At 53.7% G+C, this 25,634-nt stretch overlaps 1 protein-coding gene across 4 annotated transcripts in view; it reads right to left on the bottom strand.

Moving 5' to 3' along the window:
* The window catches only part of TRAPPC9 (trafficking protein particle complex subunit 9), a 161,561-nt gene that overhangs the window by 82,980 nt on the left and 52,947 nt on the right, over positions 1-25,634 (bottom strand). For all 4 annotated transcript variants that reach the window (XM_059672369.1, XM_059672368.1, XM_059672371.1 and 1 more), the window contains 3 exons: positions 25,203-25,366; positions 24,319-24,471; positions 22,291-22,415 (listed from right to left, as the gene is read on the bottom strand). In XM_059672369.1, the coding sequence (XP_059528352.1) occupies positions 22,291-22,415; positions 24,319-24,471; positions 25,203-25,366 (442 nt within the window). The remainder of the gene's footprint in view (positions 1-22,290; positions 22,416-24,318; positions 24,472-25,202; positions 25,367-25,634) is intronic.

A 25,634-nucleotide genomic window follows, 5' to 3' on the forward strand; every position in this document is an offset into this window, starting at 1 on the left:
CTGCATGGGAGAACATATTTGCCAACGATATCTCCGATAAGGGTTTAATCTCCAACATTTACAGGGAACTCATACAACTGAACAAAAGGAAGACAAACAACCCAATCAAAAAAATGGGCAACAGATCTAAATAGATACGTTTTGAAAGAAGACATAAGGGAGGCCAAGAGACATATGTAAACATGTTCAAAGTCACTAATCATCCGAGAGATGCAAATCAAAACAACAATGAGGTACCATCTCACACCTGTCAGAATAGCTATCATCAACAAACGACAAGTGCTGGCGAGGATGCGGAGAAAAAGGAACCCTCGTTCACTGCTGGTGGGAATGCAGACTGGTGCAGCCACTGTGGAGAACAGTATGGAGTTTCCTCAAAAAACTAAAAATGGAACTCCCATTTGACCCAGTGAACCCACTTCTAGGAATATATCCCAACAAACCAGAAACACCAATCAGAAAGGATATATGCACCCCTATGTTCAAAGCACCACAATTTACAATAGCTAAGATCTGGAATCAGCCTAAGTGCCCAGCAGCAGATGAGTGGATTAAAAAAATGTGGCATGTCTACACAATGGAATACTATGCAGCTGTAAAAAGGAAGGAACTCCTACCATTTGCAACAGCATGGATGGAGCTGGAGAGCATTATGCTAAGTGAAATAAGTCAGTCAGAGAAAGATAAATATCACATGACCTCACTCATTTGTGGACTATAATGAATAACATAAACCGATGAACAAAAACAGATCTAGAGACAGAGAAGCATTGATCAGATGCTCAAACCTCAGAGGGAAGGTAGGGGAGGTTGGGGGTAAGGGGGAAAGATCAACCAAAAGACTTGTATGCATGCATATAAGCATAAGCGATGGACACAGATAACGGGGTGAGGGTGAGGGCAAGACTGGGGGGATGAGGGGACAATGGGGGGATAAAGACATACTTGTAATACCTTAATCAATAAAAAGAAATTCTTTTTAAAGGAAGAGTAAATAGGAGTGGAAGAAAGATGCCTTGCACCCAGCAGCACCCAGCTGGTGAGGCTTCTTCCTCTTCCCTGCTCAGGTGTAGGTTACAACGTGGGAAGACTGGGCCATAGGACCCATGCAGCTGTTAGCGGAGCCAACGGCCAAGGACACAGCTATGGAATGGAACCAGGAGCCGCCGCCTGGTGCCTCTGTTCCCGCCTGTCAAAACTCCCCAGTCACTCCATCCCTCAAAAAGGAGCGACAGACATCACCACATCAATAGCCCGAAGGGATGCGGGCAGCAGAATGCAGGAGGCATGAGAATCTGTCTGCAAAGAGGGAGCGCCCAGCGATGCCCGGCCCCCAGAGAGCAGCCAGGGGTCTCAGGCCTCAGCCCGGCCACATGCATGGCCTCACGTGTCACCTCAGCTCCCTCTCTTAAAGTGGAGCTGGCCGGACCAACCTCACAGAATATACAGGATAAAGCACAGAAAGTGCCAGATCGGCTCCCCGCCCTCTGCCCAGCCTATCTGGCCTGCGGCTTGGGTGGCAGATGGCCTCGGGCGGTATCACCAGGGCTCTTACCTCTGGTTGGAAGGTCAGAGGCAGGAGGCAGGAGGGAGTCTGGGCCTCTTGTTTCCTACTCCCTCCCCACCATGGCCCAGTAGGGCCCCGTGCCCATACTGGAGTCCTGTCCACCACGCTTCCCTGGCTCTCGCTCTCCATGGCGCTGGAAATCCCATCGGCCCCTCCTTGCCCCCTCAGGCCTGGGGAGCTGGCATCTTCCCCGTTTGGCTGCTGAGTACCCTTCTGTTGCCCTTAACCTCTGGCACAGGCACCGCCCGTGCCTGCCTGCTTCTTTCTCCCAGGACCTGACCCCACAGGCGGCCCCGGATGGTGCCAGCTGGTTGCTCAGATCCCCACTTTGGCCAACACTGTGTGAGTTCCTGTTCTGCTACATCCTTGCCATTTCTGGTATCACTGGCTTTTTTAAAAAATTTTCCCAACCTGACAGATACAGATTTTACAAACAGGAAACTGCCTGTCTCCAGCCAGCCACTTAGTCAGCAAATATGTAAACTGCTGTGTGCCAAGCACTGTGCTGAACGCACTGCAGAAGCCACAGACAGAACCACTGCCTCGGGGAGGAGCAGGCAGAGAACAAAAGGAAAAGGGATGATGGGGAACATCATGTGGGGAGGGATGGTGCTATGGGGAGGACCACAGCAGGAGGACAGGGCGGAGAGCACGGAGCTGCTGCCCAGGGTACGCTGACATGCACGTAGGCGGTCAGTACTGACAAGAGCACCAGTGAAAGCATTTCATCACGGTGGGCACAGACACCATCAGAGTGAGGCCAGACAGAAGCAACCCCCTGGCCCAGCCGGGGGCGCCAACAGCATGGCCCCCCACAGGCTCAGGCTCCTGGGGAAAGGCCTGCTCAGAGCCACGCCCACCTCTCCAACTTCTCATGGATGGACCCGTATCAGTGAGCATCCCTCAGGCCAGCTGGTCCTTGCTGGTGATGTGTTGGTCATGGCTCCGTTCCTGTGGATTATCTGTCTCTTTCATTGTTTCCTTGTTGGGGACAGATGGTAGGGACTGAAAGATGCAAAACGTAGTGGACATGTGACTTTGCCTTCAGTGTTGTTCAGGCTCCTTTGCGGCGTTTTGGGAAAGTGTCATGTCATCAAACTGGCTGGGCTTTTCCTTTCCACATGCCAGCCTAGGAGGCCCTTCTGCCTGAGCGTGCTCAGAGAGCCCATACGGTACCTTCTAAACCTGTAAGCATGGCGCTCACCTGTCACTGACTGCGTATGGTCTCCCGATTCTCCGTTTTCCCACGGGTATCAAATGCGCCTGCATCACTTCTGAGAAGGTGCTTTCTTTCTCCCACTCGGTTATAATGCTGCCCTTTTGTTCCGCCGCCCATCAATTCTAAAACCCCATCTATCAGAAGGTTTTTATAAAGCTGTGTTAGGGCTGCCATCTGGCTGACAATTATAAAACATCAGACTGTAAGACGAATTTGTATTTTAGAGATAAAACCAATGCGTTCCTGCGGCCTGAAACAGAGCCTGTCCGATCTCCCGACCTGTGGCTGTGACAGGGCCTCCGGTCTCTTCCACTGTCCGTCTGTCCCTGACCATCGATCAAACTGTTTCATCCTCTTGCTTTGCAAGCTTACCAGCTCATAGGCAAGCCTCTGACATGTGCTCAAGATCTTCGATTTATCTTGGCTACCCTGGCTCCTTTTATATGAATTCTGGGACTAGCTTGTCAAGCTGATTTAAAAACTCCTGCTGGAAAACTGCCAGGAATCGCATGTAATTAATAGATTAATCTGGGAGTGAGTTGACATGTTCGTAATATTTCGTCTCCCCTCCACAAATGCGGTATAGAGCTTACCTTGCTGCTTCATCGGGGCTACGTTTGGGTTTTCACACCCTCCAGAAAAGTCTTGCATTGTTGGATGGTGTTCGAGGTACTTAGCGCACTGCTAGCTATTATGACTGGGGAGATTTTAAATTGGATTTTCTAACTGGTTCTTATTGGAATAGAGAGATGCTATCAGTATTTTATCTTGAAATCTCTCACAAGCTCTAACAGTGTGCCCATACGGACAATCCCGTCACCCACAATGAAGGACGGTTTTGTCTCCTCCATTCTAATTCATATGCTTCTCCTGCCTTTTTTTTAATATGTTTTTATTGATTTTAGAGAGACACAAAATCGATAATGAGAGAGTCCTCGATCGGCTGCCTCCTGCACGCCCCGCTCTGGGAATCGAGCTCTCAACCTCCTAAGGCATGGGATGCCTCTCAATCCACTGAGCCACACTGGCCGGGCGCCTCTCCTGTCTTTATCTTTTCCAACTGCATGAGCCAGAACTGAGATCATTTCAAATAGAAGCAGCGATAGCAGACATCCTGACTTAAGAAGGTAAAGTGTCTAAAGTTTCGCCGTGATGTTTCCTACAGATTTTCCATAGACACCCCGTCTAAAGCTCACAACCTTTTCGAGAACAAAGTGTTTGAGAATGCTACGCACTCAATTCGCCTAACATGCTGGACTTTCCAAACACCCTCTGCCTCCTGAGGAAACATGTCCCACACGCTGTATATGCAAAGGGGCAGCTGTGCCCCTGTCTGCCATGCATGCAGCTTCCGGGAAGGCCTTGTGAAGAACCAAATCCTACACTAACCTTAGGAAAATGTGTCCACGGCACTATGTAGGCATGTGTGCAGGGGGAAGGTGTGTGCACATGATTGGGTACACACACACACACATTTCAGCTCAACTTACATCCAAGCCAATGCAAGCAGCTCCATTTAAAAGGCATGCTCCTAGAAACCAACTCTACTTAAAACTATTAAAAATCAAAACAATAACAAAAATCACCAGGCCAGTGTGGCTCAGTGGTTGAGCGTCAACCTATGAACCAGGAGGTCACAGTTTGATTCCCAGTCAGGGCACATGCCGGGATTGCATGCTCAATTCCTAGTGGGGAGCATGCAGGAGGCAGCCAATCAATGATTCTCTCTCATCACTGATGTTTCTATCTCTCTCTCTCTCTCTCTCTCTCTCCCCCTTCCTCTTTGAAATCAATTTTTAAAATATTTTTTAAAAAACCACTCTGATATTTTAGAATTAATTTGAGCTTGTAAGTTTCCTTTAAAGATGTTACTTCCACCTTCCTGCTCTTGCCTGCCTCTCTCCACTACTTGCCTCTAGAGGCCCAGTGCACGAAATCTGTGCACAAGTAGGGTCCCTAGGCCTGGCTGGTGATCAGGGCCAATCAGGTTCCCTGCCTCCCGGCCTCCCCGCCTCCTCCTGCCCTCACTCCCTCACTGCCCCAACACCGCCACAGCTGGTCGCCCACCATGTTCCGCGCCGTCCCCTGGTGGTCAGCACACATCATAACGAGCAATCGAACTCCTGAACTCCCAGTCTCCCGGTCAAACTCCCAAGGGGACAATTTGCATATTAGCCTTTTATTATATAGGACAAGTAATAGCTAATAAGCTCCCTATAGCAGGGGTGGGCAACCCCTGGCACGTTTGCCAAACATGGCACGCCAGTAACTTTTGCTGGCACGCGAAACCCTCTCTTATAATCTTCCATTTACAATTTTTTTCTTAATATCAACTTTTTTATTTTTCAGATAAATTCAGTGTAGGTGCATCTTAGATAAATAAATAATTTTACATAACATGTATACATTAAAAAATAAATGTATTTTTCATCATCATATACTGTGTCTTTGTCGCTCAAATGAATTTTATTATTTCTTCAAGGTTCTTCACATACGTACACCTTAAGAGATATCAAGTAGGCGTAACATGTTCTCAAAAAATTAGGGTTGGCACGCAGAAGAATTTTGAGTCAGAGATTTTGCTAGTTTTGGCACGCACTTACAAAAAGGTTGCCCACACCTGCCCTATAGTTTCCCGCACATCAGGCCCTGTGGTTTGTAAACTCTATGATGTCGGGCAAGTTACTTGACACCCAGAAGCCTCCGCCTCCTTGTGGAGAAAGAATGGGGGGCAGAGCACTCCTCTCCAGTGTGACTTTGTAACCAGATACGATGAAGCAACACAGGCGCCCAGTGAGCACTGGTTTCCTTCCATCTCTGTCCCGATGTCCACGTTTCCTTTCCTTCTGCGTCACCTTCTCTCCTCCCATTTCTCGGTCCCATGTTTCACTACCCAGCAATGTTAAACAGTTTAATACACACTTTGGTGCGAACTTAAGCAGAGAAACCCAATAGAGCCAAAACGCCTCCATGGACAAGAAGAGCTGTCTACATCTGAGCCCTCCCTGTGCTGACCACCATGCCACCGACCTAGTCAGTGTCTACTCACAGGAATTTTCTTTACTGGGCAGGGCCTGCGCACGTGCTCTGAGCCACGGGTGGATGCTCACATCTCGCAGAACCTTGGTTTCTCGGCGGGAGACAGCAAGGCGTGCTCATAATCAGAGGGGAGGCCGAGCTGCAGGGCCAACGCTGCCCAGAGAAGCTGGCTGAGAGATAAGATGTGCTGTCTCCCTTCCTCTGTTGTAAAGAGTCATGATGTCTACTTATAGCTTGATAACTCCACAGCGGGAAGAGGGGAGATGAAAGAGTAAGTGGGGCCTTCCTAACACTGTCAGAGCTGTTTTGATCTGAGTGTGATAAGTGTGAACAGCACTATGGCCCACATGAGCGTAATTAGTGATTGATCCCCCCACACACACACAGCGCTCCATTGCCAACAATACTTCACGGTTGTAAAAGCATTTTATATGTATTATTTCCATTGATTCTCAAGAAAAAAGCCGCAGAGAGCTAATTTACAGAAGAGAAAACAGAAGCTGAACGAGGCAAAGGGACAGAGCATCATCCAGGAAGAGCCTCCTCCCATGGGCGCTCATCCTCCCGTGGCCACGCCAATGGGCGAGGGGAGTGTGCGCGGGGCGGACGGAAGGCGCCCGGCCCAGGAGGGAGGCAGGCCACCTCAGCATTCAGCTCTGCCCACTGGACCACGTTAATAAGCGGGACTCCCTCCATCACGATTCTCCATTCTGAGAGTCCGTTTCCACGCACCGGCACGGGAACTCACTCACTTGCACTTGCCTCCACACTGGGTTCTGGACTCAGCTTGATTGCACTGAACTCTTCTCTGGGGCAAGTTTTCTGTTGTCAGAGAGAAAAATCGCAGGGTGCGGCATGGAACCCCCACCTGAGAGGAAACTTGAGGATGGTCCATTCATCAGCTCCTTCTTCCCGCCTAGTGGTTGGGATGGACCACAATGACCTCAATTGTGCGCACCCCCGCTCAGGACAGGGGCAGCCCCTCAGGCGGCATGCCTGCCATCCCCCCTCCCAGCATGTCTCACGGGAAGCTGCACGTCTGCACTGACCCCGACCCTGACCCTGACCCCGGGAGGCTCCTCCAACAGGCTTTCCCTTCAGCCGTAGGCCTCCGGCTGCCCCGCTGCAACCCACAGAAACTCACCTCCAACAATGCCGTATTCACCTCGCGGCTCCCGGCGCCGGCGCACTCCGCGCGCGAGGACAAGATGAATGGTACGGTGAGCACGCGAGCAGAGGCAGAATTATTAGAATTCTATTCATTGGTACAGTCTGTTCCGACTTTGTTGGGAGTACGAACTGTTAATTCACTGTTTACAGCCGCATTCTATCAACTGCATTTGCTGCAGGAGCTAACCCACTGGGGAGGGGGTTTCTTGTCAGGGCCCCTGTATGTACAGGAGGAAGTGCCAGGCAAGGCCCCCACTCTCAGTCTGTACTGCGCTGGGTGGCACCAGCGTGTCCGGGGGAGCTAGGCCGGTGCAGTAGGTGCCCACTCTGCAAGGGGCAGGAACTGTGCCTGTCATCACCCTCTGTCCGCACCCCACTGTGTCAGGCTCCCCGCAAACCACCACTCCTGGGTCCCACCAGCACGGTCAGCGTGGCCCCGGACGGCAAGCCAGCCCTACAGTGACCAGGAAGGTCCAAGCAACGGCAGGTGCCTTGGCTCTCGGGTGGGAATGAGAATATTATTCTGCTGCTTTAGAGACTGGCCTCCAGTTCCTCATTAGTGAAGAGAGGAGAACATCCACCACGAAGGGTTGTGTCGGTTAAAATGTGTATAAATCATCTCTTCCAAGGTAGTGGGCAAATATTTATCAGCTCCACGCTCAGCTCATCCAAGCGTTTGCTCCACGTGAGTCAGTAAATGAAACACAAGTATGAGCCCTGAGGAACCTCCAGCAGAGGCCTCTATCAGACACCCACCCACATGCACATGCAAATACACACGCATGTATGTGCGGACGCCTGCACAGCACTGTACAAACCGCAAAGGACTTCCAGATGGCATGAGAGGAAATAGGAGCTGCTCGGCCACAGCTGACCACCAGCAGCCTGCCACGCAGTAGCAAGGCATGTGGGACATGCAGGCGGAACGCTCTGTTGAGGATGTGCACATGGTGCTGATGGCGGTGATGGTGGTGATGGTGGTGATGGTGGGGTGATGTGGTGGTGATGGTGGTGGTGGTGGAGGTGATGGAGGTGGTGGTGGTGGTGGAGATGGTGGTACAGGTGGTGGAGATGGTGGCAGTAGTGATGGAGGTGGAGGTGGTGATGGTGGTGGAGGTGGTGAGAGTGGTGATGGTGGTGGTGGAGATGGTGGTACAGGTGGTGGAGGTGGTGGTACAGGTGGTGGAGGTGGTGATGGAGGTGGCGGTGATGATGGTGGTGGTGGGGTGATGGTGGTGATGACGGTGGTGGTGATGATGGTGGTGATGGCGGTGGTGGAGGTGATGGTGGTAGTGGTGGTGGTGGTGGTGGTGGTGGTGGTGATGATGGTGGTGATGGTGGTGGTGGAGGTGATGGTGGTGGTGGTGGTGATGATGGTGGTGGTAATGGTGGTGGTGGTTGCAGTGGTGCAATGATCAGGTTAGTGAATGTATATTGAGGCCTTAGCATTACTGCCAAATTCTCTACTGATATTACCCCGATTAATCATTATAACACCCTCATGTGAGTAAATTGTCATTACTACCCTCACTTTATACGTGAGGCACTGAGGCCTAGGAGTTCATCGGGGTGGATACCAGCTGGGTCAGAGGGGTTAGCCCGAAGCAGCATGCGGGGCAACATGATCACTGGAACCAGGAGAGGAGAGGAGACCAGCAGGACAGACTGACAGGGGTGAAGACCGTCTGGTAGATGAGCAAGCCACACCCACAAGTAAGGGACAGCGAATGAGAGGGAGGGATGGGGGCTGAGATGGTCCTGGGACCGGGAGCATGAGGAGAAGGATTTTCAACCCCGATCCCTGGGGTGTGGCAAGGCTCTGCCCTCGGTGCTGCCCCTTTGGCATTGTCTCCTACAGGTGTGTTTTTTTCCCCCATCAGTGACTTAAATAAAGACAAAATAGGCAAGTTTATTTCAGTTCTGTGGACACCACAGGTCTCCAGGGAAAGCTAACCTGAAAGACAGAGAGCTGAAATTGTAAGCGACTTCTGGCTGATATATGGAATCAAACCAGGAAGATGACATTTATCAAGGACTCATCTCACTCCCACACTCAGGTTGCAAAAAATCAACCGCACAGGGACAGATTCGAGGAGGCTGAGATTGACAGCAGATGAAGGATAAAGAGGGAGGGGGGTCCTGACACCCTGACTCCTGCTCAGGAGGGGCCAGGGGCATGACTCAGCAGGCTGTGACCTCAGGCCGCACTGGCAACAAAGCAGCCCTGTGCAGAGGGCGCTGCGACCTCAGGACACGGAGGTCTGGTTTCCATCCGCAGCTGCTGACCCGCTGAGAGCCTCCTATTGAGCAGCCTCCCCTCCTGCCTGCAGCAGGCGGCTAGGGCTCCGCAGTGAAGAACCACCACCGGGCCTGAACCAACAGCAAAGTCCTGCCTCACAGCGCTGGGCCGGGAGTCTGAGACCCTGGTGCCGCAGGGCTGGTTCCCTCCAAGGCCTCTCCTTGGCTTGGAGATGGCCATCTGCACGTTCCCCTGGGTCCTCCCATCATGGCGTCCTCCCATCCTGGCATCCTCCCTGTATGCGTGTCTGTCTCCAAGTCTGCCCTTTGGATGAGCACCCATCTCCCCTACAATTCTTTCCAAACTCTGTCTTTCCTCCTAGAAACCTTCTGGAGCAGTCCAGGTGGGCATCCTGGCGCCTGCTGCCATCTCTGTGCGCCCTTACAATGACCACCTTGCATTACACCTTGTGTTATGGGTCCCTCTCCCGCAGTAACCACCAGCTCGTTACTGCACTGTCTCTGCCGTGGCCTCTGCCTCACCAGCGTAGCGCGCGGTGCTGAGCGTGGAGCACAGCGCACGGCACTGGTAAATGAACGCACGCACGACTCGTCAGACCCACCCTCCGCATTACGGACTCAGTGATTTTTCCAAAGCGCCAATTTGATTATGACCCTCAATGGCTAAAAGCCGCTCAGTAGCTGCGAGGACCCTCCAGGATAACGTCCAAACTTCTTCCAGTAGCACAAGGACTCTCCGGGGGCTCCCCAGCCCTGCCACCGCCCATCCATCAATCCTGCTGCCACCCCATCCTCTAACCCCACCAGCCGTGCATAACCCCCAACACCAGAGGCCTTTCAAATCTCCCCACTCTCGCTCCTGGCACCGCCGCCACCCTGGACCCCCTGAACATGGAAAGCAGAGAGAATGACAAAAATTTCAATGTAGGGGTGGGGATGGCTGGGGAGAGGTCAATGGGGGGGAAAGGACACATATGTAATATTATATGCAAAATACTTGAAACGATAAAGAATTAAAAATAATAAAAATTAAAAATAAATAAATAAATTTCAATGTAAGGAAGAGAGAGACTCAAAAAAAGCAGGTCCAAATAAAATGTCCCTAAAACCATTATGCAGCAGCAAAAATCAGAAAAGCACTTCTTTTCCATTCAGAAGCCTTCCCTGTCTCCTCGCACTCACGGCCACCTCTGCTGGAGGCAGACCTGCTGAAGGTGCCGTGCGCACAGCAGACCCCCAGTGACTCTTTGGTGAATGACTGTCCAAAACCCACACCCTCCATCCCACTGTTTCCAACTCCTCAGACATGGGCGGTGTCCTCCCGGCAAAGGTGTGCCTCCTGCCTCCGGCTCATGTCCGCAGGGGACGCACGTGAGGAAGGGAAAGGGAGTCCGCACTTTTAATAAACAGCGTTTCACAGGTAATGCGGAGTTTATCCTGAATCTCACTCAAACCACTGGGCCGAAGGGAGGAAGGAAACCAGGTCTCTCACTCTGCGAATCCAAAGGAAACCACGCGTTCCATGCAACAGAGGCGCTAACAAATCAACCAGATGCTCAGCACTGTTTCCAGCTCCGTCTCCCTGAGGACGGGCGGCCCCGTGCGGTGAGGCCGGGGAACTGCACCGACGGCCGCTGCCTGCTCAAGCCCAGAAAATAGGCTCCCGAGTGAGTTTCTTGGCCTCTGTTTCGGCTGCTGCCCTATTTCATAGCCAGTGAAGAGGAGCAGACAGCGGGGAACCAGACTATCCTGAGTTTAGAAGCAAGAGGAGAACAGCGCCGTTGCTGCAAACACTGGTGCTCGCTGTGTGCCCTGTCGTGCGTCCAGTGCGTCCATGACGGAGTTAGTCTCGTGGGCTTTTATTCTCCCTGCCTCGGTGGCCGGCTCAAAGGTCTCAGCAGGTCAGGGACGCACCTGGAGGTCCCTAGACCCCCAGGGGCACCGCGTCTGAGGCACACCCCTTCCCTGTCCTAGAAGAGAAGATGCGGGCATTCACAGGGTGCTTTCTGTGTGCGGGCACCTGATCTCTCCCTGCCCCTCTCCCAGATGCAGGCTGGGCTCAGAGACTGAGCCCATGAGGACACCCAGCACATCACCGTGAAGATTCCCTGCTGGTCCTGCTGCTGCAGATAGAACTGCTCGTTCGGCGGCAACAGAGCCCTCACCCTGAGCAAGGCTGGACCAGAGGGCAGAGAGCAGGAAGGGGCGTGTAGGTGAGCCCAGCCGGAGCCAGCCACCAGGAAAGCGTGAGCAGCCACGCCATGCAAGACACTAAGGAGAAAGCCCGATTCCTGGCACGGCCGCCTCCCCAGGCCCAGGCCCAGGCCCGGAGCTCTGGGCCGGAACTCCATCTTTCTTCTTGGGACAATGGTGCGCCCAGCCCTTACCAGACTTCCGCTGGGACCCCAGCCCCACTATAGGGCAGTCTCCCTGCCTCAAGCTCATGGCCTACCGCTCTGTGAGTGTGAACTGTAAGGCACTGACCCTACAGAATCCAAGGGGAATTGAGAATGATGTGCTGTTATAGGGAAAACCCAAAAGAAAGTATAGGGACAGCCCCAACCTGCTACCCTGCTTTCCAACCTCACCCTTCCTCTACGTGTGCTGGCACTCAATCTCTAGGCTCCTCATCATTTCCCGCCAACTTCCCTGTTGCTTCAGTCCTCTGTGCCTTTTCACATGCTATTCCCTCTCTGAGGAAGGCTGTTCCATGCACTCCCACCTGAGCCAAGACTGGTTTTTTATTTCCTTAGTAGAGTCTCATTCCGTAGACACAGTACCTGTCTTATCTGATCTGTTCTCCCAGGACTAAGTCCAGTGCCTAATACACAGCAGGTGTTCAATAAATATTTCATGGATGGATGAAGAAATAATCAGTAAACTCCATGGAGCCTGGCCACCACCACTACATAATGAACTTGTGGGGAGGGCGTTTGTGGTGGTGGTGCTACACCACGATGTGAATGCACTTAGTGCCACTGGACTGCCCTGAAAAGTGATGAAGAGGGTGTGTTTTATGTTATGTATATTTTACCACAAAATCTAAAACTAAATTTTTAAAGGGCGGTGGGGGGCATGGTCCACTTTCGGCTCAGCAGACCTGCCTGCTCCCTGCAGGAAGCGGAGCGCTGCAGGAAAGGAAGGCGGCTGGTGGCCAGGCGCAGGCGGACCTGTGACACCCCCACAGCCAGGACCCTCAGCAGACACAGCCTCCCACCTGCACACCAGGCTCTCCGTGGCTTTCACAGTCAAATCACCGCAGATTCTAACTCAGGCTGGACTCCTCAAGGAGAGGGACTGGCTCCCCGATGCCCAGACCCTGGCCCAGAGCCCAGCGAGCAGCCATCAATAAACGGAAGAGGCCACCAGACACTGACAGGGAACATATCTGGTCTTCTCGGTGTTATTACAGCCATTTACCAAGAAGGACAATCACATCCAAGCCTGCCTCCTGGGTGCTGAGTGAGCCAACGAATGAATGAATGAAGCAGCGAATGAATGGCCTCAGTAGGAACAGAGGGCAGCAGGCGCAAAACCAGGGGCTCAGAGAGGCCTGCTGCGTGTCTCCAATGCGAACCAGCACCTCGGCCATGTGGTGACGGGCGCAGCAAGAGCGGTGGCCAGGGGAGGTGCACTGGCGCTGGACGCCTGCACAGAGAGCTCGGCCACCACGAGCACTCACCCAGCGCTTCCTCTTCCAGGGCGTGTGCAGCCTCCTGCCCAGTGAGAGAACGACCTTTCCACGTACGACCCCTGGACCAGCTGAACAAGCTGAGGTGCTGTCCACACCCCTCCTCCCCGGAGCCGGCACTGCCTCCATTTGACACACCTCCCGGCCACGGTCACTGCCGCCCAGGCCTGTCTGGGTCTGGAGCCCACCCCCCACCACAGCACCGCACAGACACGCGGGCGCTGGGCCCATCGAGCACGAGCTCTCGCTGTCGCTGCCTCTGCCCGCACAATGGCCCGGGGCACCCAACACACCTTCTAAGTGGGAGCTCCTCATCTTCAAACAAACTGAAACCCACGATCAGGTCCCGGGGTTGTGGATGCAAATGAATGTCAACAGAAACGTCACAGCGAGAACAAGCACGAAGCACACGGCTGCGTCTCCAGGGACGGGAGTGATACTGATAACTAACTGGGTGAAGGATGAATGTCACCCAGAACCGTGGTCGGCAAACTGCGGCTCTCGAGCCACATGCGGTTCTTTTACCCCTTGAGTGTGGCTCTTCCTAAGCCTTAGGAGTACCCTAATTAAGTTAATAACAATGTACCTACCTATATAGTTTAAGTTTTAAAAATTTGGCTCTCAAAAGAAATTTCCATCATTGTACTGTTGATATTTGGCTCTGTTGATTAATGAGTTTGCCGACCACTGACCTAGAACGTCTCTAAAGAGGGTTTCTAGGCGAGGTGAAGTGGGTGAGAGGCTGACGTGGGGGAGAGGAAACTCCATCCTTTTGCATCTGCCACCTGCCAGTGCTTGGAAGCGAGGCTCTGAGGGAACCTCATGGGAGAGCAGGCCCGGGCCCCGCCCCCCGCCCCCCGCCCCCCGCCCCCGCCCCACTCTAACAACAGCCCACGCTCCTTTGTGGACTCGCCCGGCCTGGGTGGCTGCAGACTCAGCTTGGACACCTGCAAGCCCACGCCAACTTCACTCACTTTGAGGACCGGAAACAACGTGCAGGATGTCCCTGCGATGCCTGTCACACAGCAGCCGTCCTTAACCACGTCCACGAACTACAACCACTAGCAGCCACGGCTGCTGAGGCATTTGCCCCACTTCCAGGAGTGGCTGTTTAATCCAGCCAAGGCGAGACAGAATCTCCGCCGACTGACAGGCCTCAGACCCCTGCCACACGGCCCCCTTCCCGCGCGGCTGGGAGGGAGGGTCTAAGTCAGTGATGGCGAACCTCTGACACGCGAACTCAGTTTTTTGGTTGATTTTTCTTTGTTAAATGGCATTTAAATATATAAAATAAATATCAAAAATATAAGTCTTTGTTTTACTATGGTTGCAAATATCAAAAAATTTCTCTATGTGACATGGCACCAGAGTTAAGTTTGGGTTTTTCAAAATGCTGACACGCTGAGCTCAAAAGGTTCACCATCACTGGTCTAAGTAAACGATACTGAAATCCCCGGCCCCACGATCTAAAACCCAAGTGTGTTCCGAGGTGACTATGCAGTGGGGATCATGGCTGCTCACCTACAGGAATAAATTTAAATACACACTTCGAGCGCAGGCCTAGATTATTGCAGATCTCAGCTTAAAAACCGCGAACAGCAATTTAACCAACAAGCCTGACCTACCTTCCTGATTGGGAGCAGCGTACTGGAGCATTACAGAGTCTACCTGAGTCAGGTGATGGCGAAGCTTGGATACAAATCTGCAAAGTTGAGCTTAAAACATCTAGGGCAGGGCGGTTTGTTTTCAGAGACGTTTGAGAAGTTGACTTGGGGAGGGAGGAAATGACACTCCCCCATCAAGCTTCCTCTGCAGAAGGAACCTGTGCTTTCAGAAAACACGCTCCTGTGATGGCTGTGCCCCGCTAGAGGCTGGGCCGGGCAGCAGAGCGAGGGCGCTACGGTCAGGCGGCCAAGCCACTTCCACGCTGTGCGACTACAGACAAACCGGGGCTGTAAAGAGCCTCGTAGCCCTCGCCTGTCAGGGCTGCTCTGAGAATGACCGAGGATTTGCACGCAGCCTGGCGCCGAGACTACGCTGGTTCCCACGTGTGGAAGCTGCTCTCTGCTCGTTTTGCAAAAGGGAAGCGGAGTCCCGGCCTGCCTCCAGGGCTCACCTAGGGAGTCTTTTCTTCTTTTTTAAGATTTTTTTTAAAATATATATACTTATTAAAGGGCAGATAATATATATTTTTATTGATTTCAGAGAGGAAGGGAGAAGGAGAGAGAGAGAGAGAAAAACATCAGAGAATCACTGATCGGCTGCCTGCCTCCTGCACGTCCTCCACTGGGGATCGAGCCTGCAACCCAGGCACGTGCCCTGACTGGGAATCAAACCGTGACCTCCTGGTTCACATGTTGATGCTCAACCCCTGAGCCACGCCGGCGGGGCTGGACCCTCAGATCCTAACCCAGGGGTGGGCAAACTTTTTGACTCGAGGGCCACAATGGGTTCTTAAACTGGACCGGAGGGCCAGAACAAAAGCATGGATGGAGTGTTTGTGTGAACTAATATAAATTCAAAGTAAACATCATTACATAAAAGGGTACGGTCTTTTTTTTTTTTTTAGTTTTATTCATTTCAAGCGGGCCGTAGTTTGCCCACGGCTGTACCTAACCCGTTTCAGCGCCTCGTTCTAACCGGGGGCTGCAGACTGTAGACTGCTCTCAGGCTCAGCGCCTGCTGTGGAGGCCTCTCCAGATGAAACAGTGATGTGGTTAACTTCCTCTCTCCTTACCAGATATGTAATGACACTCCGGCCACAAGCCAACGCTTAGGGATATTTCTTTAATGAGTTTTGTGGTTCTTTATAAAATATCTATATCTCTTCAAGAGGACAGAACAGAAAATGAAAGAACACAGAACAAAGGGGAACATGAAGACCTGTCCGGGGGAGGCAGCCCTGCGTAAAGACAGGACAGAGCAGTGGTCGGCCCGAGGGCCTCTCCCTGGAGGGTACACAGCATGGGGTGAGCTGGCCTGCGCCTGCTCGTGCAGTGGAGGGCGTTCAAGTACCAAGAGGACGGCTGGTCTCCTCAGGAGGCCTGCGCAGCGAGGTGAGGAGGAGGCTGCGCCACGGGCCGGGCGGGCCGCTCATCTCCAGACTCGGGAGCCACGCCTCCCTCCCTCCTCAGGCATTCACGGTGGCCAGCGTCTGACCTGGCTCAGACAGGCTCTGTCACCTCCTGATGCTGCACAATTAGGAGCTGACAAAGCCGGGACTGAGCCCAGGGCGCTGGGAGACAGGCTTGGGGAGGGCTGTGGGGACTCTGCTATCTTTGAAGCTTTTCTGTCCATTTAAAAGGATTCCAAAATAAAAAGGAACTTTTTAAAAGGAGGCCACAGCCCAGGGTCACGTGCTCTCTCACCTGAGGGGCAGGAGGAAGGTGTGAGCTGGGCGGTGGGCTGCGGAGGCTGCAAAGGCCAAGCGTCCACACACTGAAGATGCTGAGAGCCTTCGGGCCAAGGGAACCCAGCGGGTCCTCCAGCCGCGGAGCACCCGCGGAGCCGAGGCCGGAGATTGGCGAGCATCCTCCACTCTTCATGCAGCCTCAGCAGACTTATTTTTTGGAATTGTTTAAATTGACCCTACGGCACTGCATGCTTCTCTAGATTAAGTTTCTGGGGGGCGGTTCCTGCCTCCCCATTTCCCAGGGAAGCACGGCCTCGCGTGCACAGCACTGCTCCTGACGCCGCGGGCTGCGGCCGTGGCTTTTGCTTAGCACCCGATGGCCGTCTGGCAGATGCTGTTGCACACTCTTCCGGAAAACCTGTCGCCGAGTCTCCACTCCCTGTCCGATGCCTACTGTGGCTCGAGGCTCTGGGACTCCCCGGAACGGCTCCAATCGGAAACATTGTATCTCGTTGTCATTTGTACCTTCTGTCAGATGACAGGTCTTGATATTTAATGTGAAAACACAGTCATTCTTTAACTGAGTCATTTGGATGCTGGTGACATTTCTACAATCACACCTGACTCCCACTCAGGAGCTTGTCAAAGGGGAAGGAGGAGAAAGCAGACAGCAGCGGGGGTGGGGGCGTCCCTGGGCTCGGGGAGGAGGTGACAGCCAGTGTGGCGAGGGCCTGCTACCACGAGGACACGGGCAACGCGGGGACAGATGCAGCAGTATACGCAGCCTCCGTGTCCACGGGAGGAACAGTGCGTACACATGGGGCTCCGGGGAACAAGAGAGGACCCACACTGGGGGCGAGACCTCAGACTCAGACAAGCCTGAGCCTGGCGCAACGACGCCATTTCTTAGCTGTGTCATCTGTCACGAAGTGTCTGCTGTAAGCCTCGGTTTCCCCAACCCAAATGGAGACACCGGTAGATGACAGGTTGTTGCCAAGACGGAAAGAGAGCACGGCGCCGGGCTGGTGTTTGGAAATGCGGGGCACTGGTCCATCACCGTTCTCGGGGCCAAAGCACCCCACTCTCGGAGTCTGTTATTACCGCCTCCGCAATGAGTTCCAGGGCTCAGAATTCCACTCTTAAGCTAACTTCCAGGAGATGAAAATCGGCGCTCTAGCTGTGCAGCCTGGAGGGGTCCGCCGCAGTGCTGTGCGTGTCTCCAGCTCGCTTCCTTCCAGGGCCTCCGCAACATCAAAGAGAAGACGGTGCTGGATTAAAACCAACTTCCGTGGCGCACAGAGCGGGCGTGAGTGGTCCGGGCAGGGTGCTGGTTTGGACTAATTAGTTATAATAGAACCTGGGAGTCAAGTGGGGGAAATTTTAATATTGTCTGGATATTAGAAGCAATAAAAATGTACTGAGACATGAAACTGTACAGTACGGACAAAGCAAATTATGAAACGGACTCGCGACCACACAGCGAGGAAGCAGGAGGCGTTCGTCAGCCAGGTGCCATCCTCAGCCTCAGCTCAGAACCTACTAGGAAACATGGCAGGTGGTAACCATGGCAGCTGGTGCTGGCATCCCAGGTGCCCAGCAAGCCGTCTACCAGGCTGGTGTGCTGACAGCCTATTCAGAGCACAGTGGGCCCCACCCTGCTCCATCCTGCACTTCCCCAGCGCCTCTCACAGCCTGAGGTCGCATTGCTGGGTCTCCTGCCAGGGGCCGCTCCAGAACCACCTGCTCCCAGGACTGGCCTGGAGGAGTGAACGAAATGCCACAGGGATTCGATGCACAACAAATATCACAGAAGCAAAGTCCTAAAGGTGTCACAGAACCCCAAGGAACATTCTTTGGGCCTTGACCTTAATTCTGTTCCAGAATTCCCCCTGCAGTCAACTCCACTCCTTACTGCTCAATTCCTATTAAGTGTTGAAATTGTTGGGCAGATTAAAGGATTCCGTTGGAGCTTTGGTGCTTAAACTTTGCAGAGAGAACTTCCCCGTCTCTGTAACTATTACCGGGACAGATTAGAAATAATTTGGAACTGAATTGGATTTGCCATTTGGTAAGCTTTTCTTATCTGCCAGGGCTAATAGCAGACACTTTGCTCCTTATAATAGCCCAGGAGGAAGACCTATTATCTGCATTTTACAGATTAAAACTGAGGGTCAGATAGGCGAGAAAGCTTGCTCGCTGCTCTATAAATACGGCCAGAATCGATACAGGATGTTTTGTATCCCGTAAGTCTGGAAACTTAGAAATAGCGCCAGCTTTGGACTCAGACGTATCTGGGCCTGAGTGTTAACTTCTACTTGGTAACGCTTTGACCTTGGGCGCGTTATTTAATCTTCCTGAGCGGCGGGTAATTTCCACCTGAATAAGGGGACGCTGCCGTCATGAGCGCAGCAACTGGACACACGGTTGAAAGCACTAATCTCGCTGGTATGGACCCCAAGCCCCTCCGGCCTCGGCACGCTCCACCCTCGCCGTCCTGTGCGCAGTCAATGAGCAAATGCACTGTCCCCTCCCGGCCGACGGAGCCTTCATTCTGCCACCGGACGGGCTCACGGAAAGTTTTCATTTGTAACACAGCATAACAAAATGGGCCATTTGTTGTAACACAGTTTTTTTAACTACATTTGCTCTTAAGGTTTCTTAGCAGAGCCTTCCAGTCGGCCCGTTGATAAATGCAATTGTTGAAATGAAACACACATGAACATACATGAACATCCCAGGACTCCAGTGTAAAGGCTGAAATGACAGGAGTATTCAACAGACCGAAGCCATCACCTGAGGGCTGTCACCGCCAGGCCTGGCCGAATGAGCATACACCGTTTGGCCTCCCTGATGCCCAGACTCTTTGGATTAAAGAGAGTCCGTGGACGGGAGGTGTCGCTGAGCTGTGGGGAGCATCTGATCTGGGAAGATCTACTTCAGGCTGAGCAGGGACCAGCCCGTGGCCTTGAGGACATTCCTGGGAACTCAGGGATAAAGCACAGAATGACAGCAGAGGTGGGAGTGGGGGGCGGGTGGAGATCCGGGAAAGGAGCGCTGGCTCTGCTCACGCCACCTGGAAGGCCTGGCAGGCAAGACAGCCTCGAGCGTGGCCCTGAGACTGGGGACATGCTGGGAGTTGGGGGAACAGAGGGAGGACCTTGGTCAGTCGCAGGGACTGCAGCCCAGCTGAAGGGCAGGGGACTGGGTGTGGCTCAGGGAGGCAGCCTGTGTGGCTGCCCCCAGGGACAGTCACTCTGCACCTCTCCAGACAGTGGGAGTGTAGGTGGTGGGCTGAGGAGGATCCCTTCCGGTTCTCAGTCGGTGAGTTTTATTGGAAACAAACAGGGCACGTCGTCGATGCCTTTTCTGCAGCCATCATGGAGACGCTGGTAGTTTTCCTTTCTGGTCTGTTGGTACTGAGAACTGCATGTGTTGTGTTGCTAATGTTAAAACCAGTCTTGCAGTCCCCAGGTAACCCTACTTGGTCCACATTCTACATGTTGCGGAACGGGACATGCCCGGAGTCTGTGCCCAGGTCCTTGTGGCTCCACACCCTCTCCATCAGCTTTGGTACCAGGGCAACGCTGACCCCACAGAACACTTAGGAGTATTCACTCTCTTTCAAGTTTCCTGAAAGAAGAGTTTACATAAAACCCACGTTATTCCTCCCTTAAGTGCTTCATAAAATGCATGACTGAAACCATCGGGCTGGGAATGTTCTCTATGGGGAGGTTTTAACAAGAGTCCCATTTCCTTAACGGCTACAAGGCTATTCCGACTGTGTTTCTGTGAGCAAGCCCACCAGCCTTGTGCAGGCCGCGGCACGTCACAGGGGGACGCAAGGCCTGGAGGCCATGCTGCGGGGCCTGGCTGAGGGGAAGGTCATTTCCAACCTGCGTCCACGTCACACAATCTGTTCAGTCCTCCGACTCGCCACAGCGCGCAGAACGACTCCTCGGGACCACGGACAGACAGCGGGTGCCCGCTGGACAGGGACACGTCTTCCCGGAACCTGAGGACACTCCCTCCCACTTCCTGGGGGCCTCCCTCAAAGCTGCTTCCACTGACTCACTTGTTTCCATGACTACGCCATTCCTGGTGATAGCTTTACAGGTTGAGCACATTCCCAATGAAATCATCTTTCCTGCTTTGGGGAGATGTGTGAGGTAACAAGCCGGGCAGTGCCAGGAGGCCGGGCGATAGGGGCCCCCGCAGCAGCACCCCAAGCCTGGCACACAGCGCCACACGCCCCTCAGGAGTCCCACAGAACCGCAGCAGATGCGCCCTGACACCGGGGGGCCCTGCATCGTTTCAGTTTCGAGCTCCCCATCATCTTCCCCACCACCGACTAACGCAGTTGCTCCCACACACCCCTCCCCACTGCCTTTGGGGGCACGGGGTCTGTCACCTGGGACATCCTGCTCCGAGTCTGGATATGGGTCCCATCCTACTTAGGGTCCAGGTTAGAAGGGACCCGGATTCTACCCTGGATCCTCACCGCTGACTAACTCCAGGAACCAGGGTGAGGCCCAGACCTTCCCTAAATCCCAGTGTCCCCTTTCCCTGACGAGATATTTCAAACGCTGAGAACACCTCTGAGCAGACAGCACTGGGCATGGCCAGGCCTGCAGAGCACAGTCCACCAAGGCCAGCTCCTTTCCTCTGGGGCCTGGGCAAGAAGCCAACACTCAGAAGGCTCAGTGAGCCTGGCGGACAGACAGGAATGACTGGAAGGGACCGAGAGAACCTATAAACCGCCACGGTTGGTGGGGCCAAACCGAGGACTGGAAAGCAGGATCAAGAGGCTTGCCCTGGCCAGTGTGCTCAGTGGTTAGAGTGTCAGCTGCTCACCACAGGGTCTCAGGGTCAATTCCAGGTCAAGGGAATGTACCTGGGTTGCAAGTTCGATCCACAGCCCCTGTCAGGGTGCGTTCAGGAGACAACCAATCCATGTGTCTCTCTCACACAATGCTTCTCTCCCTCCCTCCCTTCCACTCTCTCTGAAAATCATGGAAAAAATATCCTTGGGAGAGGATTAACAGAGAGGGAGAGAGAGAGAGAGAGAGAGAGAGAGAGAGAGGTGCTTTGGGCTCAATGCACAAAACTCAGAAGGGCGGTGGAGGGAAGGCATGTCATAGTGCGACGGACAGGGACTGGAGGGACTGAGCGTGTCGCATCTCCCGGAGCCAGCGCCCTCACTGGAGGAGAAAACCACCCTCAGAGTCATCGTGAGAATTAGAAGAACAATTTCCATACAAGTGCCAGACAACAAGGATGCACTCAGTAAACAGTAATGGTATTTAAATAATTATATTTAAATACACGCACAAGCAAGTACCACATTTATAATCATTATAAAACACGCAACTCCAACTGAAGAAAAATTCATGCACCACCTCCATCACCCAACCAGCAGGAAGGGCGAGGCCCAGGATTTTTAAATCTGACTCTGCGACCCAAAACCTGTGCTCCAGTTCAGACGCAGGAGCTCTGTGGACATGACCCTCTCTGCTTGCCGGAGGCCCCCACACACCCCAACCTCGCACTGCACCCGCCTGCTACCGCACGTGCCTCTGGCTGCCTGACTGTCTGGAAACCAATGAGGGGAAGGAGGTGCCAAAGAAATAAGAAAAGTTTACGGGATCAACATCTGAACTGGGAATAATAATGGAATCAATGCGTCTTTCAAATGAAGAAAGAGGCAGGAAACAGCCTACGCCACTCAGGGCCCGCCTCGGTTGAACCCCTGCATTCCCAGATTTCATGGAAGCGAGTCAGCAACACCACGGTTGGAGCACGCTGGCCCAGGGAGCCTGCTTCCCACGCCGGCGAGAGGAGCACCCAAGAAACCACATTCCACAAGCACACCACTGCTGCCACACCCACGCCGCCTTCCCTTTTGGAGAAACACCCAGAACCTCGCCTCCGGAAAGGCTCGGCAGGAGCCGAGCGCCAACCCTATGGCCAGCGGCATGCGTGTGGGGCCAACTCACCTTCGTGTGGCTCGGGTCCCCAGGCTTGCTGCCCTCGGGCGGGTTCGCGCCCTTGCTCTCCACACGTGGCCTCACTACTTGGCGGAAGGGGCTGCACAGGGGGAAGCCGCTCACGCTGATCCCATCTGAAAGGTGAGGGTGGAGTGAAGTGAGAGGGCAGCTGGATGGAGGGAGGAGCTGTCGCTCAGACATAAGCAGTAAGAGGGGAGAGCCAGCCTCTGCCAGCCCAGCCTGCGCTCCTGCACTCCGGTGACGCCCCGGAGCGAGCCCCCACACCCGCAGCAGGAAAAGCTGCATGGAGACACACAGCCCAGCACCAAGTTCCCCAGAGGGGCCTGCAGGTTCCAGAAGAGACCGGGACCCAGGGGCCGAGGATGTGAGCAGGGCCTCTGGCGTAGTCGCAGGGCCAGGTGGGGAAAACCCTGGCGTGGAGGGTCCCCCAAGGAGGCAGGGCACTGACGCTGAGTCCCGGAATGTCTGGGTGGGACCCCAAAGGATGACACACTAAGTGAAGGGCAGACTGGAAACAGCGCAGCCTCACAGGGACCACGGCCAGGCTCTGAGTCCTGTTGTTCCTGCTCCTGGATCCAGGCACTTCCACCAAAACTCTTCCCCAGGTCCCCCCTCCTCCCAGTGTCTTTGTCTCTGGTCACAGGCATCCTCTTCCATAACACTCCCCTGCACCGTGTGACCCCGGGACCCGCTCCCTGCCTGCAGTCCAGACCCAGGAGCACAAGCTGCTACCAGGGACGTGGGTGGAGATCAGACCCTGGAGGCCTGACTCCCAGCCTCTCCACCATCCGGCTGAATGGCCTCGGCCAAGTCCCTTTTCGTCTTTGAGCCTGAAGTGCCTCATCCCTAAAGCAGGAGCAGCTATAACACACGGACCGTGGGGTTGTCTGGAAGCATGAATGAGTCACTGCATATGAAGTACGTATCTCAGCGCCCGGCACCGGCAAGCATCCAACAGAAACCACTACAATTACTACAGCAATGTGTGTGTGTCCCGACTCCTCACTGACTACAAACTGCATGAAGGCAGAATCCTCGTCACTCCCACTGCCGGACCTCCCACAGCAGCTGGCACGGGCTCACGCAGATCGCAAGCCCTCAGTAAATGGTAAGTAAATGAATTAATAAGATAAAACCCATAACTAACCTAGTCTCACAGGTTCGACTTGACCGCATCACTTCCTTAGCACACAGGGAAGGCTGGGAGAGGCTGGCTGGGAGACCAAGTTCAGTTCCCAGAGAGCGAGAGAGACATCTAGCCTCTGAAGGTACAATCCACTGCCTTACCGAGGGTCAGGCCTCTGTACCTGCTGCTCCCTGAGGTTAAATGGGGTCATGAGGATGGGGCCTAAGCCCACACGGCTGGTGCCCTTACAACAGACACCAGAGCGCTCTCTCTGCCACATGAGGACATGGTGGAGTCAGGTAGGCATCTGCAGGCCAGGAGAAGGCCCCTCACCAGAACCCAGCCATGCCAGCCCCTGCTCTCAGACGCCCACCCTTCAGAGCCGTGAGAAATAAATTTCTGTTGTACAGCCACACTGTCGGTAGTTTTTTGTTATGGCAGAGCTAACTAATACACCCACAATGCCGCCACATGAATGTCTGAATGCACGCTTCATAATTTGACATAATTAATCCATGGGATCTTATCTGAAATCAGAGATTCCCAAATATAAAGTCTCATGTTCTCTAGACTCCGAGGCCTCAGAAAAATCACCAGACTCTGAGGAGAGCTTGATCATCCCCTAATTAGATCACAGCAGGTGAACTTGAAAAATGCAGTTCCCTCACTCCACCGACTCAGGGTGCCCTCCTGGCCCCTGAGCACAGCACAATGAAGGGTGTGAACGAGGAACTGTAACTGAGAAGCCCTTTGCTGCTCTCAGATAAAGGGGGACTCACTCGGGTAATGAGGCGCCCAGGAGTCTGAAGCAGCTTGAGTTAGTGAGTGACAAGCAAGGGCGGCGGCGCAGCTCGGGGACCGCGGAGCGCTAATGGGAACGGGAAGCTCACCGTCGCTGAGGTCTTGGAGGAGGTTCTCCTGGCACGAGAAGTCCAGCTTCACCTGGACGCTGACAGTGAGCGTGGCCACCTGGCCGGGCTGCAGGGGAAACTGGGCCAGGGCTTCTTCCAGCTTCCAGCTCAGGAAGTCGCCGTACAGCTTTTCTGCAATGACAACAACATGCGATGGTGATAATGTGACTGAGGCAACAGGAGGCTCGCTGATCCCCCGGGGAGTTCTGATGCATTCTTAGAAAGCCCAGAAAAACGCAAACCATTTCAAATGTTATAGATCAAAGTACCAAGAAAGTGCCAGTTCTGGGTGTTGGGAGGCCATCACGTGGGTGTGTGAGTGAGGCGCCAAGCTTGAAGCCAAGTCACCTTTGCAACCACTGAGCGGCTTCCTGTGGTTTTCCACAAGGAGTGTGCATGGCGCAGGCTCCTAAAGGCACACACGTGCTAACGGCTCACTGTCAGAGTCCACCCTCCAAGGCACACATGGAGACGCCCTGTGCCTCAGGCCTGCTGAGGTCAGCGGCCCAAGGAGAGCCTGTTGGAGGGATGCATGGGCTCCAGGGGCTGGACCCACTTGGGAAACCCTGGCTGCAGGTGACAGGTGGGTCCCAGGCAAAACTCTTCTGAACCTGCAAACGCCCCTGCATTCGTGCGCTCAAGAATGCTTCCTGAGAGTCTACGACAGAAAGGCGGGTACAGGGTGCGTCCTCTGCTCCATTAGCCTCCTGCGTGCGCTCTTCACACATGACTAGAACGCCACTCTCATGAGAGCATCAGACAGAGGGAGAAGCTTTCAGACGCTCTGCACACGGCACCCAACAGCGTGTCTTCTGGGAATAGAGAGAGAAACTGCTCAGGGCAAACCTGCCGGGAGCACCCACCTTTGGAGGTGAGGACTTTAGAGGTGACTTCCAGCTTCTCCAAGGGCTCCACTCCGATGTTCTCCAACTTGATGACAAGCTGCTGCGTCTCTCCGTTGTAAAGCTGGACGGACACATGCGTGGATATTTCGTCACCAGAGGCAGGTTGCAAGGAGTGTGCAGATCTAGGATAATGGTAGTAACAATGATGCATCATAAAAAGAAAGAAGAAAAGAAAACCAATGCATTTTAGAAGTATTCATATCACCGCACGTAGAATTTCAGAACTAGGGACAGGGAATCTGGGCTTGAAACAGGGAACGCAGTGCTCCGCCACCAGGAACAGGAGGGTGAATTGGCCACAGAGGACCCGGCAGACCCGAGTGTGTTTATACGCACCACAGAGAGCTTCACCCACTGTCTGGTCCAAAGCACAGAAAAGAGTGTTTAGGC

Source organism: Myotis daubentonii, chromosome 17 (genome assembly GCF_963259705.1).
Source record: "Myotis daubentonii chromosome 17, mMyoDau2.1, whole genome shotgun sequence".
NCBI classification, from domain to species: Eukaryota; Metazoa; Chordata; class Mammalia; order Chiroptera; family Vespertilionidae; genus Myotis; species Myotis daubentonii.